General features: G+C 48.9%; 2 protein-coding genes and 1 long non-coding RNA gene across 4 annotated transcripts in view; 2 read left to right on the top strand and 1 right to left on the bottom strand.

The window, feature by feature from the left end:
• Nucleotides 1–17638, top strand: part of KCNIP3 (potassium voltage-gated channel interacting protein 3) — an 89235-nt gene that overhangs the window by 45982 nt on the left and 25615 nt on the right. Inside the window, exon 1 of one of the 2 annotated variants that reach the window (XM_019445880.2) lies at nucleotides 15949–16177. The exons of the other annotated variant lie outside the window; for it this stretch is intronic. Within the exon in view, the coding sequence (XP_019301425.1) occupies nucleotides 16075–16177 (103 nt within the window). The 5' untranslated portion in view covers nucleotides 15949–16074. Of the gene's footprint in view, nucleotides 1–15948; nucleotides 16178–17638 lie in introns of those variants that run through there. 2 annotated transcript variants of the gene reach the window in all.
• LOC109265032 (60S ribosomal protein L23a-like) lies at nucleotides 2484–3216 on the top strand. Its single transcript, XM_053890966.1, is given in 1 exon segment — nucleotides 2484–3216. A coding segment is annotated over 1 exon segment (498 nt). The 5' UTR covers nucleotides 2484–2675; the 3' UTR covers nucleotides 3174–3216.
• On the bottom strand, nucleotides 11424–14334 carry LOC109265037 (uncharacterized). Its single transcript, XR_002078998.2, has 2 exons — nucleotides 14246–14334; nucleotides 11424–12344 (listed from the first exon to the last, which is right to left on the bottom strand). It is a non-coding gene; the product is annotated as an uncharacterized LOC109265037 (long non-coding RNA).

The raw sequence follows: 17638 nt of genomic DNA on the forward strand, positions 1-17638 counted from the left end.
TTTTGGAATGTTCATGTTTTGGAAATTTTTCTGCCATTGCTTCTTCAAATTTTGATTCTGTCCCTTGCTCTCTCTTTGCTTCTTCTGGGGCTCCAATTACACCTTTGTTGGGCTCATTTACACATCTTCCTTATCTTCTTTTCTGTTTTTTTTTTCCCCTTTGATATTCACTTATAATCCATTCACATTTACTGTAATTATTTATGTGGTTGGATTTCCATGTGCCATTTTGCTACTTGTTTTCTATTTGTCTCTTTTTTGTTCTCTGCTCCTCCTTTACTGATATCTGTTGTGTTAAATATATATATTTTTAGGTACCATTTAAATTCCTCTGTTGATTTTTAACACTGCATTATTTTGACTTACTTGCCTATTGGATCCTTTAGGGGTTACAATGTACACTTTAATTCATAACAATTTACTTCAGAGTAATATTAACTTAATTCCAGTAAAATATAAAAACTTTCCTCCACCATATTGTCTTTTTTCTCTTCTCCTATATGCTATTATCATCACATATATTACATTCATATATGTTATAAGCCAAAGCATACAGTGCTATAATTATTGGCTTATGCAAACATACCTTTCAAAGAAATTAAGGGCTGAAATAAGAAAAAAAAAACTGTATTCAGTCTTTTAAATTTATCCAAATAATTTAAATTGCTGCCATGCTTCTTTTTTTTTTTTCTATGGATTTGAATTACTTCATTTCAGCCTGAAGGACTTCCTTTAGTACTTCTTGTAAGGCAGGTCTGCTAGCAATGAATTCTCCTTGTTTATCTGGGAATGTCTCTATTTTGTCTTCATTTTTGAAGGATGGTTTCAGCTAAACAAAGAATTTTTGGCTGGGGCTCCTGGGTTGCTGTCAGTTAAGAGCCCGACTTCGGCTCAGGTCATGATCTCGCAGTTCACGATTTCAAGCCTTGAGTCAGGCACTGTGCTGACAGCTCAGAGCCTGGAGCCTGCTTCAGATTCTGTGTCTCCCTCTCTCTCTCTGCCCCTCCCCTGCTTGTACTCTGTCATTCTCTCAAAGATAATGAACATAAAAAAAGAAAAGATAAGAAAAAGAAAAATAAATTAAAAAAGAGAATTTTTGGCTGATAGGTTTTTTTTTCCTTTCAGCACCTTGAGTATGTTATTCTACTGCTTTCCAGCTGTTTCCATTATTTCTGATGAGAAGACAGCTATTAATCATATTGTTCCCTGTATGTGATGTGTCATTTTTCTCTTACTGCTTTCAAGATTTTCTCTTTGTCTTTGTATTTCAACTGTTTGATTGTGATGTGGATAGGTGGGGATATCTTCATGCTTTTCATATTTGGAGTTCTTTCAGCTTTTTGGATCTGGATATTTATGCTTTTCATCAAATTTGGGAATTTTTGGCTATTATTTCTTCAAAATTTTTTTTCTTTTTCTTTGTCTTTCTTTTTTTTTTTTTTTTTTTTTTGCTTCTCTCTCTCTCTTTTATTCTTCTGGGAATTTCATCACATATATATTGATATGTTTAATGTTGGCCTAAAGGTATCTGAGACTCATTTCCATTTTCTTCAATGTTTTTTCTCTCTTTTCTTCATATTGGATAATTTCTATTCATCTATCTTCAAGTTTACTGACACTTTCTTCTGCTAGCTCAAGTCTGCTGTTGAGTCCTTCTAATGAATTTTATTTAAAAAATTTTTGCAGGGGCACCTGGGTGTCTCAGTCAGTTGAGCATCCGACTTCAGCTCAGGTCATGATCTCATGGTTTGTGGGTTTGAGCCCCGTATCGGGCTCTGTGCTGACAGCTCGGAGCCTGGAGCCTGCTTCGGATTCTGTCTCCTTCTCTCTCTGCCCCTCCCCCACTTGTGCTCTGTCTCTGTCTGTCTCTCAAAAATATATAAATGTAAAAAAATTTTTTTAATTTGTTAAATGTTTATTTATTTTTTTAAAAATTTTTTAATGTTTATTTTTGAGAGAGAGAGACAGAGTGTGAGCAGGGGAGGTGCACAGAGAGAAGGAGACACAGAATCTGAAGCAGGCTCCTGGCTCTGAGCTGTCACACAGAGCCCAATGTAGGGCTTGAACTCATGGACCATGAGATCATGACCTGAGCTGAAGTTGGACACTCAACTGACTGAGCCACCCAGGCATACCTAATGTTTATTTTTGAGGAGAGAGAGAGAGAGAGAGAGAGAGAGAGCGCACAAGTGGGGGAGGGGAAGAGAAAGAGAGAGACAGAATCTGAAGCAGGCACCAGGCTCTGAGTTGTCAGCACAGATCCTGATGCGGGGCTCAAACCCATGAATCGCAAGATCATGACCTGAGCTGAAGTAGGACATTTAACCGACTGAGCAACCCAGGCACCCCCCTTCTAATGAATTTTAAAATTTCAGTTATTTCATTTTCCATCTTCAGAATTTTCATCCAGTTTTTTTATGTTTTCTGCCACTACATTGAGATTCTTCATCCACTAAGTCATCAGTCACACTTTCCTTTATGTCTTTAAAAATGACTTTCTTTAGTTCTTTGAATATATTCATAATAGCTGCTTTGAAGTCTTTATCTGCTAAATTCAACATCTAGCAATGCTCAGAGATAGCTTCTATTGGCTATTTTTTTTTCCCTTAAGCATGAGTCACATTTTCTTCTTTCGTGGCATGCCTTGAAATTTTTTATTGAGCCCTTTCACGAAGATGGCGCCGAAGGTGAAGAAGGAAGCCCCTGCCCCTCCCAAAGCCAAAGCCAAAGCCAAAGCCAAAGCCAAAGCCAAAGCCAAAGCAAAGGCTTTGAAGTCCAAGAAAGCAGTGCTGAAAAACATCCGCAGTCATAAAAAAAAGATCCACAAGTCACCTACATTCCGATGGCCCAAGATATTGTGTCTCTGAAGGCAGCCCAAATATCCTTGAAAGAGCACCTCCAGGAGAAACAAGCTTGACCACTGTGCCATCATCAAGTTCCCCCTGACTACCAAGTCAGCCATGAAGAAAATAGAAGACAACAACATTCTTGTGTTCATTGTGGATGTCAAGGCCAACATGCACCAGATCAAACAGGCTGTGAAGAAGCTCTATGACACTGACGTGGCCAAGGTCAACACTCTGATCAGGCCTGGTGGAGAAAAGAAAGCATATGTTCGACTGGCTCCTGACTATGATGCTTTGGATGTTGCCCACAAAATTGGGATCATCTAAACTGAGTCCAGCTGGCTAACTCTAAATATAAATGTTTTAAACATTAAAAAAAAAAAAGAGGAGTGCCTGCATGGCTTAGTAGGTTGGGTGGCCAACTACATACAGCTCAGGTCATGATCTCGTAGTCTATGAGTTCTAGCCCCGCATTGGGCTCTGTGCTGACAGCTCAGAGCCTGGAGCCTGCTTCCAATTCTGTGTCTCCCTCTCTCTCTGCCCCTTCCCTGCTTGCTCTCTCTTTCTCTCTCTCAAAGATAATAAACATTAAAAATTTAAAAAAAAATAAAAAGAAAAAAGAAGTTTTTTATTGAATAATGGGTCAGACACATGTGCAGCTTCATGTGGTGGACAGTGCTTCTCCTGCACGTCACCGTTGTCATCAGTGTTAAAGGCAGTAAGAGATAGATATGGGTTCCAGTTTGTTCTCACTTTTTCTCCCTTCGTATCCAGCCTTTTCCCCTATATTCTGGTCTTGCTGACCTACAGCAACTTCAGGCATATGTGGAGGCAACAGCCTTCCATAGACTTCTTACCCCACTCCCCCAATTGTGTAAGGTCTCATTCTTATAATAAAGCCTTTATTCTCTATCTCTCATAGTGGTTCTGCTTCCCCGATCAACCATAATGGTGCAAGATCCCAATTCTCTGTTAAAATTTAAACTTCATCTTTGGATTCATTTGGTCCATTTCCTTTTCTATTTTTGGAAATATACTAATTGTAGTTATTTTGAAGTCCTTATCTGCTAACTCCAAAATCTGGGTCATCTCTGTAGGCTTCTATTAAGTGCATGATAAGCCACTTTTCCTTCTTCATATGTCTAGCAATTTTTTATTGCATGCTGAATGATGTGTTTGTTATGCATGTGAATGGTAAGTTGTAGAGGCTCTGGGTTACCTTCTCTCCCTCAAAAGAGTGTTGAGTTTTGTTCAGGAGTTAACCTCCTGGCAAATCACACTCCTCTTGTCCAAGCTTGCTTTTAGGCTTTGTTAACATACGCCTGTTTCAGCTTTTTTCTTATTTATGAAGTGTAGCCGTTCTCTTGAGGAATTACCTTAATCCTAAACTATGGCTTTTCTGGGACCTCAACAGAAAGCCTAAGTTGTTCACCAGTGTTTGGCTGGGCTCAACCCTTGATATTTTCTCACAGTTCTAGGAGATTTCAGTCCCCCCAACTGCTATTTTCTGTAAGCCCTCCCGGAGTCTCTCTCTGCTCATGAACAGCCTAACAATTGACCCGAGGGATATTTTCATAGATTTGGGGGGCTGCTCCTTTTCTGTGGCTCCCTCATTTCCAGACTCCTGCCCTCTCAAATCATGGCCACCTTGGCAGTCTCGAAGTCTTATCTCTATCTCCTGAATCCAGTGTGACCAACAGTGCTAGGATGTTCTGCTGCTCAGCACTTTGGAAAATATGCTCAGAAATAAAGAAGAAATGAATGTGGGGATCATTTAGTGTGATTCTCAAGGATCATTACCCTATGTTAATTGATGTCCAGTGTCTACATATAGTTGCTTTACATGTTTTGTCTAGACTTTACAGTTGTTTTCATTGGTAAGGTAAGTCTGATGCCAGCTACTCATCGTAACTGGAATCTTCCTTTTCTGCATTCACAGGGGCTGAGAGAGGTGATGTCATTTGTATGGTTAAAAACACAGATGTGGGGCACCTGGGTGGCTCAGTTGGTTAAGCGTCCGACTTCGGCTCAGGTCATGATCTCGCAGTTTGTGAGTTCGAGGCCCACGTCGGGCTCTGTGCTGACGGCTCGGAGCCTGGAGCCTGCTTCCGATTCTGTGTCTCCCTCTCTCTCTGCCCCTCCCCTGCTCACACTCTGTCTCTCTCTCTCTCTCTCCTTCAAAAATAAATAAACATTAAAAAAATTAAAGACAAATAAAAACACAGATGTATTTATTTATTTTTTTAATTTTTTTTTAACGTTTATTTATTTTTGAGACAGAGAGAGAGCATGAACAGGGGAGGAGCAGAGAGAGAGGGAGACACAGAATCTGAAACAGGCTCCAGGCTCCGAGCTGTCAGCACAGAGCCCGATGCGGGGCTCAAACCCACGGTCCATGAGATCATGACCTGAGCCGAAGTCGGACGCCCAACCGACCAAGCCACCCAGGCGCCCCAACACAGATGTATTTAAACTCACCTATGTTCCTGCTTGGTCTCTGAGTGTCAACAGGATGTACGATGAATCCTTTCTTTGTGATAACAACAGAAGCTTCATCCCCTGTTGGATACCTCAAATGGGTGAAAGGCACTTTCTAAGTGCTTTACATGCACTAATTTATGTTACCCTCATACTCACTCTGTGATATATGTATTATCATTCCCATTTATAGTTGCAGAACTGAGTCTTGTTGAGGCTAAGTTACTTGCCCAAGGTCACATGTCTAATAAGTAGAAAAGCCAGGATTTGAATCTAGACAGTCTGTTTTCAAAGCCTGCACTATTTTTTTAATTTTTTTTTTAACATTTATTTATTTTTGAGACAGAGAGAGAGAGAGAGCATGAACAGGGGAGGGTCAGAGAAAGAGGGAGACACAGAATCCGAAACAGGCTCCAGGCTCTGAGCTGTCAGCACAGAGCCCGACCCGGGGCTCGAACCCACAGACTGCGAGGTCATGACCTGAGCCGAAGTCGGATGCTTAACCGACTGAGCCACCCAGGCGCCCCAAAGCCTGCACTATTAACCACCATGCTACACTGCCATTTAAAAACGATCTCAGTATTTCTTTTGAGAGAGGCAGAGAGAGAGAGAGAGAGAGAGACCCAAGCAGGCTCCACACTGTCAGTACAGAGCCTGATGTGGGGCTCAAGCTCACAAACCACGAGATCATGACCTGAGTTGAAATCAAGAGTCAGATACTTAACAGACTGAGCCACCCAGGCACCCCTCAATATTTTTTTAGATTTTGTTAAAAATGTAAGTTATGACAAAATCATTGTTTGAGCAGACTGTTAAAATCTATAGTTTTTCCTCCCAGGCTGCATTTGGAACATACAGAATCTGTCAGCTTCCTTCATTTCTCTCAGTGAGGTTCCCTCCTTTCTGCCACTACCTGGGTGCAGGCTACCTTCATCTTTCACCCCAGCTCTTCCCTGTTATCATCATGGGCTTCTCTGCCTCCAGGCTTCAGAGTACATTCAAACCCCAGCTCTGCCTCTTACCAATGTTGAGCACTTGGTGTACATTTCTGAAGCCTCAATTTCTCCTCAGCTTCATGGAACAGAAAACCTAAGTAATGGTGATTTATTTATTTTTTTAATATGCTCTGAAGGCAGTGTCACAGAGAGATGGGTGGTGTGCCTCACAACCCCTGCCTCCCCATCCACCTCCTGTGCTGACCACATTGGCTTTTTGAGGTCCCTGCCTTGCCTGATGTCTGCCTGTTCCTTGCCAGTTGCCAGTCTTGTGACTGGGAGCTTCCTTCTAAAGGTTTAATCCCCAACTGAGGGCTCCAGCTGTTTGTTCTGCCCTTCTCCTCCCCACCTCCAGGTTGCTCCACCCTCCAGCCCAATGATTGGGCTGTTTTTCTTGGCCCCAGTCCTCACCATACATACATACATACATACATACATACATACCACATCTTCTTTATCCATTCGTTGTCAATGGACATTTGGGCTCTTTCCATACTTTGGCTATTGTCAATAGTGCTGCTATAAACATGGGGGTGCATGTGCCCCTTCGAAACAGCACACATGTATCCCTTGGATAAATACCTACTAGTGCAATTGCTGGGTCGTAGGGTAGTTCTATTTTTAATTTTTTGAGGAACCTCCATACTGTTTTCCAGAGTGGCCGCACCAGTTTGCATTCCCACCAGCATTGCAAAAGAGATCCTCTTTCAGCGCATCCTCACCAACATCTGTTGTTGCCCGAGTTGTTAATGTTAGCCATTCTGATGGGTGTGAGGTGGTATCTCATTGTGGTTTTGATATGTATTTCCCTGATGATGAGTGATGTTGAGCATTTTTTCATGTGTCGGTTGGCCATCTGGATGTCTTCTTTGGAGAAGTGTCTATTCATGTCTTTTGCCCATTTCTTCACTGGATTATTCATTTTTTGGGTGTTGCGTTTGATAAGTTCTTTGTAGATTTTGGATACTAACCCTTTATCTTATATGTCATTTGTAAGTATCTTCTTCCATTCTGTTGGTTGCCTTTTAGTTTTGCTGATTGTTTCCTTCATAAGTAATGGTGATTTAAATGAGACCAGGGTTTAGTTTTGTCAAGCAATGAAAAATCCAGAGGTAGGGAGTTGTTAGGTTTAGTTTGGCAACTCAAGTCATAATTTAGGAACCTGTGTCCTTCTCTCATGGCTTCAGGTACAGCCATCATAAACCATTCCAGAAAAGACTGAGGAGAAATGGCAAAAAGGCATATGCCAGCTGAGTCTGTCTTACTTTCTTTAAGGTAGTTTCCTAGAAATCACCCAATGATTTCTGCTTATATCTCATTGGCCCAGACTGTGTCATATGGCCATCTCTAGCCACAAAGGAAGCTGGGAAATGCTTTTCTTTTTTTTAGCAGAACACATTGTTGCCCCCCACAAAATGAGGATTCTGCTAGAGAGAAAGAAAGGAAGAACAGATCCTAAGTCTATGCAACCAGAATTCTCTGTCATAGGGGTAAATGGTCTCATTTCCTCCATAATTAGGGTTGACATGAGGATGATAATTCTTTTAAAGCATCTAGCAGATACCTGGCTCAGACAACGGCAGTGAATATTCTCAGCCTTGAGGAACTTTCCTAATAGCCCATCTAAGAAAGATCTTCACAAAAAACTGACTATGTAGAACGCTCATCAGGACCACCCACAGAGTAAGGGCTCAATAAATATTTGTGGCATTGACTTGTCTAAGACCCACCCAAGGAGAGAGCATCAGTAAAGGTTGGTAAGACACAGTCTAAAGCCTTTTTAAAGTCCTGCATTGGAGGAAGTCGACTCTCTTGACTTGATATCACTTTACTCAGTCGGTAGGGTGATAAGACTGTGGGCCTTGGGCCTAGATACTACAAAGAGACAGACATGGTAGCTTGTCTGTCCCAAACTACCCCTTACTTTGTCCCTCATTAGAGAGCTCTGGTTCTGGCCCCAGGTTCAAGTGTCTCCCTTCCTCCTTTAGCTACAAGTAGAGCTGGGCCTTCTCCCTTGCCCTGGTCCTGATTGATCTGAATCATCATGTTTGCATTAATTAGGTTAGATCAGGTTCTATAGCAATGAGACTCTCAAAACTCAATGGCCTAAGGACAAAGAAGTTTATTTCTCTCTCCTGTGACCATCCTGAGGTGGGCGTGCAGGTTGGTGAATGGCTCTACTCCATGAAGGGCCCAGGTGCCTTCCACCTTGTGGCTCTGCCAACTTCTTCATATCTGAACTTAAGAACTGAACAGATTCAGATAATTTTCTGAAATACATTTCGTTCATGAATTCTCATACTTGTTATCTAAAACTCAGGAATCTGGTAGATTTGGATGATACAGTATACTGCCCATGACCTGACATTACTACAATAACTTTCATATCTGAATTCAGATATGTGTCGATTTGGATAGTGAGGATCCTCGGGCTATCCACCCTGGCAGTGGAATGAGAAAGCTTAACTACCTACCTTAGTTCTGTTCTTTGGGTCCAGCACCTTGCCTGCTGTCCTCCACGGTCCCAGCCTTGCCTTCCATTCCCTGCCCATTTCCCTCTCAGCCACATTTCAAGTTAGGTGTTGGGAAGTGTGTCCTCCTTTAGGGCCATAGAGCTTTCCAAGTTTTCTGCTAGTGCAAGTTAGAAGGGCCCAGAGTTATTGTAGGTCTCGATTATTCACAGGCTTTTGGGAGCCGGACTTCTGGCTTCTACCACAATGTAATTCCCTCAAACACCTGGTCAGTTTCTGGTCCATTTACTTCTAGTCAGTTTTGTGTTCAGGAACCACTACCAAAGTTCTTTTCTGAATATGGTTCTCCCATAGCTGCTTTATTTCCTGGATTCCTTGTACCTGTTGTGTCTCACTTGAGGCCATCTTTGTTTGGCTGATAAATCTCAAAGGACTTTTGAAAAATGCTTTTTGCAACAATCTTATTTCTATAGTTTGGCCCAAAAGTGTTTGCTTTCCCAACATTGTGAAGCCTTCAGTATATGGTGTCTCCCTCTTCCCTTCTACCTCTATTTTCAAAATAGCCAGGTCTCAACTCATTTCTCTCTTTCTTTTAAGAGAGTTTTTTTATTTCTTTCTCCCTTAACATCTCAGGGTGAGTGTTCCAGGCTGGTGGGCAGTTCTGTTCCATGCGGTCATTCAGGGACCCAAGTCCCTTCCATCTTATGGCTCCACTCTCTCCTCCCCTTCCAGACTTGTCGTGATCTACATGGCTGAGGCTGGTCATTGACATGTCTGGGTTCTAGCCAGCAGGAAAAGAGAAGACAGAATGAGTTAGAGACTCACTCACTGACTTATGGCCTCCATCCCCAAAGCAGCACCCATTACTTCCACTGGCAAAAATTTAGTCACATGGCCACACCTGATTACAAAGGGGTCAGAGAAATGCTGTCACCACTGGGCAAACATGTGTCTAGTTAATACTTTTTTGCTGTAGAAGACAGGAGAATGAGTTTTGGTGGAGAGATAGCAGACTCTCCTGCAGTGGTGGTCTCATTCCTCTCACTGACAACAGATTTAGGCATCGCATGTGAAATAATTCCAGCCATGAAACATGAGGAATTGTTCATGAGGAGAATTAACCCAGTTGTTAATGGGGAAGTCTTCTTCACTATAAAAAAGGAGACATAGGAAGAGATGGTCCCTTCTTTTTTCCCAGGACATTGTCATGTCAGGATGTGATGTCTGGAATTAGGCATCCATCTTGTGGTCATGAGGGGAGCAGGAGTAAGGTTGATGATTTGAGGCTGGAGGTGTATGTAGGTAGATACATGAGCCCAGGTCCTTAATGATACTACTGGATCTGAGCTGATTGTCCCTGGTGCCACCCTCCTGCTGGACTTCTGTGTGTGACACTGTACAGTCCCTTATGGGTTAAGCTAAAGGAATGGAGGTTTTCTGTTACCTGTTGCCACAAACCTCCCACACTTCATCTGAAGTTGGGCCAGAGCAGAGACTGTGTGGATGGGTTCTGTGTGGCCCCCAGGGGTGGGTTTGATTGGAAGAGTTGGGCAATACCATAAAGCAAAGAGAAGTAGGCTCCTTTGGTGTCACTTCCTAGGTTGTCCTGGCTCTGAGGAAGGAGCATCTCCGGGAACAGGGCCCATCATGCCTGTCTTGGGATGTTTTCACATCCATCAGCTTGTCAGGTTCTCAGAGCTTACTGACAGGCAGGTAAATGTCATCAAGTGGCCACATTTTAAAAGAAGGAAAGGAAGGCTCAGAGAGGTGGTGTGCCTTAGCCAACTCTGCTGACAGGTTAGGGTTGGAACTAGGGACTTGGCCCTGGTTCTCTTGGACTCCCAGTCCAGTGCTCCTGCTAGTGACACCAGGATAGCCTCTGCTAAAATAGTTGGAGGAAAAGCATCACCTGATAGTCCATTAATTATTTCATAAATTCGTTGAGGCAGGTAATACTTATACCTTCAGGAAGTTTCCAATCCAGTGGGAGAACAGAAACAAATAAATGAACACAGAAAGAAATAGCTAAACTCACACAGTGAGAACTATAAAGAGGGAAGAGGATGGGGGGTGTGGTGGAGACTAATAAGGGGGAGCAGGTCAAGGAAGCTACTTGGCAGAAGTGACGCTTAAGCCGAGAACCAAAGGATAAGTAGGCACTAATTAGCTGGGTGAAAAGGAGGAGGAGGAGGAAGAAGAGCATTGATGGCTCAGGGAAGAGCATGCCCAGAGATCTAGAGGTGGGAGAGTGGGGCCCACTCAGGTAGCTGCAAGCATGGCTGGGGTCATGTGAGCTGGAAGGAGAGGAAGGGCCCAACCACACTGGTCTAGTGGGGCATGGCAGGATTGAATTAAAATCGCAGGCTGTGGAGCTGGATCGTTTGGGTTCAAACCCTGACGCTGTGTATTATCTGCTGTGTGCCCTTAAGCACAGAATGAACCACTGCGTGCTTCGATCTCTTCCTCTTATCAAATCCCTACCTTATTGGGAGCTGCGAGAAATGAAGAAGCTGAGTGGTGTTGAAGTGCTTGGTACGTAGTAAGTGCTTAGTAAATGTCAGCTGCCCTTATGGGCCGTGTTAAGGATTTTGGTCTCTGGGTTGCAGAGAACCAGCAACCCAACTCACACTGGCTTAAGCAACAGTAGGGGGATTTATTAGCTCCTGTAACTGAAAGATACGGGTTTAGCTGTGCCATCAGGCACAGCTGGGTCAAGGCATATAACATTGTCAACTGAACTTGGGCTATTCATTCATCCTGCTTTCTCAAGAAATAACCTCATTCTCCAGCTTGCTGTCCCCACATGGTGGCAGGGTGGTCATTTAGCTACCATAGTGAAAGAGAGTGCCTCTTTCCTGCTTGTCCCAGGGCCACTCATGGAGGTCTCTCATTGTCTTGGCCCCCAGCTGGTACCCATCCTTGAACCAATCCCTGTGGCAGTGGAGGGGTGGTGTGCAGTGGGAAAAGAGGAGTTGGTGGTGATTGACCAGTTACATTCCCAAATCTCCGAAATCACTGGCCTGAGGCTGGCAGGAGCAAGGGGCTCCACAAAGGAAATTGGACGGCTGTCGTCGAATCCAGGCAAACATAACCAGGGTTGAGTCAGAGAGCCACTAGGGGTTGTAAGCAAGGGAAAAGCAGGCCCTGATGTCCATCTTGAGATGACCACTCTGGTAGCTGAATGGGGGGAAGAGATAGGAGGAGGACAGAGTGGAGATGGTCACTCTGTTGTTGGTTGGCATCACGAGTCCAGGAGAAAGGGACAATGGCGTGGCCAGCCTGGGGGCAGTGGAGCAGAGAGGGGTGAGAAAGGCGCACAGTGCCAAGGTGTGTTGGTAGACTGGGCAGCAATGGGACAGGAAGATTCCGGTCTAGACCAGTGTTTTGGACTGAGCCCCTAGGATGGGGAGCTTGAAGGAAGGGCAGGTTTGGGGGAAGGTTGATACTTCAGCTTTGTAAGCGATGCATCTGAAGAGCCTTGGGACACCCGTGGGGAGGAGTCCTAGAGGCGTTTCTTCGGGATGTGGAATTCCAAGGGCACTCTTGTCTGGTTCCTATGAAATATGAGAAGGAGAAATAAGTTGAGTGATGTCTGATCTGCCCAGGAGAATGTCCTAGAACCAAGGGTGGCCTGCTCTCCGGGAGGGCTGAGACAGGAACAACTTGCTGGGCTGTTTGCCGGGAATGGGTCCCTCAAACAGCATGTGTGAAGTCCAATCCCTCCCTTAAAAGTCAAAAGACCTTTTGAAATCCTTAGGCAGCTAGGTAGTCAGTAGGCTGGGGCAACCAATGAATGTTGGTCAAACTGACAGGGTCCCAACCCACAGGAGGTGACAGTACAGCTGTGGTGAGAAAGGAGAAGCACGGGACGGCATGGAAGATGTCTGGGCAGACAGCCCAAACACAGCAGAGTGGCATGGCTCAGGCAGCAGAGGCCGGGGGGCTTCTGAGGAGAAGGGGGTTGATGCAGGGCTGGTATAATCTGGGGAGGCTTCCTGGAGGCAGAGCTGGAGCGGTATCAGTATTCTAGGCATAGGAAGACCATGACCTTAGGTGCAGGATGCAAGGCTTGGTTTGGGGTATGTCCCAGCCCACCCCAAAACAGCTGAGGCTGAGTTGCTAAAAACTTTCTAAATTGGACCAGGACACCAGGCCTCTCAGAGCCTCCCAGACACCCTGAGGTCTGCAAGTGAGGGCTCAGGACTCCCCAGCCTTCTACTATCATCTGGGGTAGAGCGACTGCTCCCTCCACATTGCCCCTCATCTTTCCCTACCTCTACAGCAGCCCTCAGCACCCTGCACTGCAGAGATTTCTCTATATGTGCCCCTCCCCTAAGCCTGCCCCATCCCCCCAAGGCAGGGAGCCAGCAGGGAACACTGTCAACACCCAGTATGCTCCCGGCTGAAGGAGGCACTTGGGGGATGTTAGGGATGGGGCAAATGACCCTCTAGAAGGGGAGCTACAGGCAGCTGGGAAAGGCCTGGCCTGGCACTTCGTGGGTGTGGGGAGGATGTATGGGGCCTGGGGGCTTGTCTGCCAGCTTCCCTGTCCAGGTCCTGTGGAAGAGGGGAGTGTGATAGGGCCATCAACCCAGCCTCAGTGGACCTGGTTGGCCCCAGAGCTGGCAGGCCCCAAGCTAGTGAGAGAGCAGGGGAGTCAGTTTCCCATCCATTAGGCCCATGGCCCAGGCTGCTAATGCCGAGCGGACATTCTGCTCTCATCCCTGGTATCCACTTAGGCATCGTTAATATTTTACACTGCATAGCCAGGGGATCGATGTCTCATTTATAGCTCAGTGTTTATGAGCAGCCATTGAAGCTTTCACAGGGAAGATGCTCAGGAACACCAGGGGAAACTGAGGCAGGGGAGCAGGGGTGGGCCAGCCTCAGGAGGACCCTCCATATGCCTTCCTTTGCTTGCCCAGTTCTCTATTTCACACCTGGCACCCTGTACACACCCAGCTCCGAGAACACATCATAAGGGGCCATCGGAGCCTGTGACACAGGCCAGCCCTTGTCTCACTTGATCCCCTACAAGCCCCTGGAGAGGTGGGATTATCATCCCCATTTTAGGAAACAGGCTTAGAGGTTAATGTACTTTCCACCAGACCATTGATCGAGGATTGGTGGCAACTAGCTGGGACACAGGCTAGATTTTGCTCAGCACCTAAGTGTGTAAATTAGAGTGCAGGAGGCTCTTGAGCCTTTCCAGACTTACACACTTTAGCAACTCATGTGCTCCAACAGCGCCGCGTTCTCGGGCGATCATTAGCATCTCTGCTTGGAACTCTTGCCTCTTTGGTCAGTGAAAACTCACCGCATGCCCACATAAATGCAATTGAAAGCTGTGCGTTTACAGTTCTTTAAAAATATCTGCAATAACAGACTTTTAACTAGGTGTGTTAAATAGTGAGATTGAACTACATAGGCCAGAAGACAGCCGGCAGCCTCTCACCTCCGTTTCCACTGGAACCGTGCGTTAGGCTGCGTCAGCATCTACTAGAATCCGGGAGGCCTGCGCTCCACCTGTGCGTCTTCCCCAGTCCGTCCTCTAGCCCTCGGTTTCCTGAACTGTAAAATGGGGAAGAGAAACGCCCTGGGGGAGCCCTTAAGGATTACAAGTAAACCTGAAGGTTTGGCTCACGGACGCCAGCTCCAGAAGGACCCTCGGCCGGCCGTGCACGCTGGATTTCCCACCCCACCCGGGCGCCGAGCTCTGTGCCTGGGGAGCAGTACCCGTTCAGTATTTGTCGAACGAATGACCGAGTGGGTGGCAGAGGTTCATAAATGGAAGCTACCATTTTTCAGACTCTAGGTCCAAACAGGCGTGGAGCGGGTCTGGATTTCCCCCTCCCCTAAGGCACCGGGCGAACTGAGGAACTTGGTGTTCACAGCAGCCCGCTCTTCCCGCCGTCTCAGCTGGGGGCTGGTGAGGACACCTGGGGAGTGCAGCGCCCGCCGGGGGGCAGCAGAGAGCCACGGCTTCCGCCCTCAGGTCCGGGAGTTCGGATACTTGGTGGATCCCGGGCTCCGCCCTGCCACGCCCCCACCTCTCCCCTTCCTTTCTCCTTCCTTTCCTACACATCGCCCCTGGGCAGGAAGAGAGCGATCCACAAACGAATTAGCACTCCCGTGCACTTGGCATCCGCTTAGCTCTTTCCCACATCCGGAGAGGCAGGCAGGCACCAGCCCCTCCGTGTGGAGGAGTCCGCAAGTCCGTGACTCGACCAAGGTCATGCAGCAAAACCAAGAGTGAAACTCGGTTCTGTAGTCTCTAATACCAAAGCCCACACTCCCTCCAAAAGTCTGGAGCGCACACGGGTTTCCAGAGCTGGATAACTTTGGATACCAACTTTTCTATTTTCAACGGGCGGCAGACCAGGGCCAAGTTCAACCTCGAGCCGAGGGCTGATGGTGTGGGAAATACCCCAGGGAGAGAGGGCTTCCCCGATCCCCCGAAGGCCAGCTCTGCGCTGGCCCGCGGGGCGGTGAGCGGCGGAGGCACCCCTCCGCCAGGAGACTGCAGCTCCGACTCCCCGCACAGAGCGAAGCTGCGGCTCCCTTCCTCTCCGGCCTCCGGCACCCCTCCCCAGCCACTCAGCCCCCACCTTGTACGGGCAGTTGGGTAAAACCACCGACCGCGCGGCCTCCGGGGGGGATGGCCGGGTGGCGATGGCTGTGCGCCAGGCTCGGTCAGGGGGCTGGGCTGTGAGGGGCGGGGCCACCTCCCTCCGCCCCTTCCCGGGCTCGCGCGGGAGGCGGGGGGGGGGGGGGGGGCGCGCCGGGGACGCCTCCCCGGGTGGTCGCCTTGCCTAGGCCAATGAGCGCGCGGGGAGCGATGGAGGCTGGGGCGGCCGGGAGCACCCGGGACCCCCGCAGCCGCCGCGCCCCCGTGTCGCCGCGCCCCCGTGTCCCCGCGCCCGCGGGGCTGGAGAGGGGGCGAAAGAGGCGCGGCGCCCACGCCGGCCATGGAGGCGTCTCTGGCCCGCGCCGGCCGCCCGAGCTGCGCTCCGCGCCGTCGCCGCCGCGCCTCGAAGTTTGCCGGCTGACTCGGAAAGTTGCGCTTGGGCTCTGCCGCCGCACCGCGTCCAACCTCCCGGCCTGCCCAGTTCGCCGCCGCCGCCCTTCGCGGGGCCTCGGCCCCGTCGACACCCGCAGCCCCGCCTGCCGGGGGATGTGAGCCGCGGCCTCCCCCAGAGGCCGGGCGGGCTGCACTGGCCCCGGCGCCTCCCGAGGCACGCGCGGGCGAGGGGCACGCCCCGGCCCCAGGCAGCCCGGGTCGCCATGGGCATCCAGGGCATGGAGCTGTGCGCCATGGCCGTGGTGGTGCTGCTGTTCATCGCCGTCCTCAAGCAGTTCGGCATCCTGGAGCCCATGTCCATGGAAGGTAACGCGTGGCCATCCGCCCCTCCGCCGGGGCCAGCAGTGTGTAGGGAGGGAGCAGCAGTCGCGCTCCCGGGCGCGGGTCTGCGGGGCCCGCGAGGTGAGGCCCTCGGGCACTTTGCGCTCAGCGGCTCTGGCCTCCAGAGCCGCCGCCCCCTCCCGACTCCTGAGGGCTGGGCCTGGAACTAAGGGGATGGAGAGGCCTGGGGCTCCAAGGAGCACCGGAGGGGATGGACTGCGGCGCTAGGGTGGGCGTGAGCGAGATGCCTGCTGACACCCTGAGCCATTCTAGGCCCGCAGGTCCGGGCCACCCCGGGTGAGCACAGCCGGCTTGGGCCGCCCGCCCGTTGGTGGGGAGGTGGCTCGGGGTGTAGATGACTGGAAGGATCCTCAGCCCAGGGTGCCTTATGATAGGAGACCTCAGCCACATCACGAGGGTTGCCCCTTTCGCCCCCTGCCCACATCCAGTTCCCCCTCCCTAGGCAAGGCTCAGGCCCAGGGGCTCGGTAACCAAATCCTCGGCACCACATTTCTGTCCCAATAAAATATTAATTGAGGAGACAGACCTACTCTTAAATCAGACAGTGGACAGTCACCCTGGGACCCCTGACCGGAGCCCTTCCAGCTGCTTCCCAACCTTTGGCACCTCCCTAAGACTTCTGGGCAGGTTAAGAGGAGAAGCCCCTCTAGGGCACACCCATTCTGAAGGGGACCTTGACCCCCCAGGGCTGTAACTTTCCCTCCCCCCCCCACCCTCACCCCCAGATCCAAAGAGGTGTTGCAGCCCAGTACCTCTGCACGGTGGGGCCAGCCTGTCCTGTTCTGTCACCTACACTCCCTTGCTGTCCTCTCAGAGGAGGACAGGCATTCTGCCTGCCTCAGCACTCTACTGACCTTGCCAGGCTCCAGCTCCTGGGACTGAAACTCAGAGGCCCAAGCAGGAGAGGGAGGAAGAACCTGTCCTTGCCTCTGAACCTCCCGGCAGCCCCCCCACCACCCCCCCCCCCCAGCCTGAGGATGTGCCCCCAAACTCCTCTGAGGGCAGGACAGGGCACAAGGGCTTGAAGCAAGGCCCTTCCTCCATTTTGCCTTCAGAGCCCAGAGCCGGCTCTTTACCTGAAGTCCATGGCTATGTGCCCCGAAGAAGCCATCAGGCTCCATCACACCTTTTCTAGGTGAGTTCGTGGGACCCAAAGAGAAGGGATGTGATCAAGGTGGTTCTGAGAGGTGCCACCTTGAGCTTTAAATTTTACTTGGAGAGGAAAATTGCCCACGCTGGGCCTGCGCTTGTCTGGATGGTGACCCTGGCTGGGGAATCTATGACAGGGGATTTAGTGGGAATGGGAAATGCCTTTGCTTGGGGTGAGATGGGGGATGAGCATCCCCTGAGGACCCGCGCCTCCCACAGGCCGCTAGCCTATCCTGTATACCCTATCTTTTGCGCACCTGGAGTCTTCGGTGGGTG

Source organism: Panthera pardus, unplaced genomic scaffold (genome assembly GCF_024362965.1).
Source record: "Panthera pardus isolate Hobbes unplaced genomic scaffold, ASM2436296v1 HiC_scaffold_26, whole genome shotgun sequence".
NCBI lineage: Eukaryota > Metazoa > Chordata > Mammalia > Carnivora > Felidae > Panthera > Panthera pardus.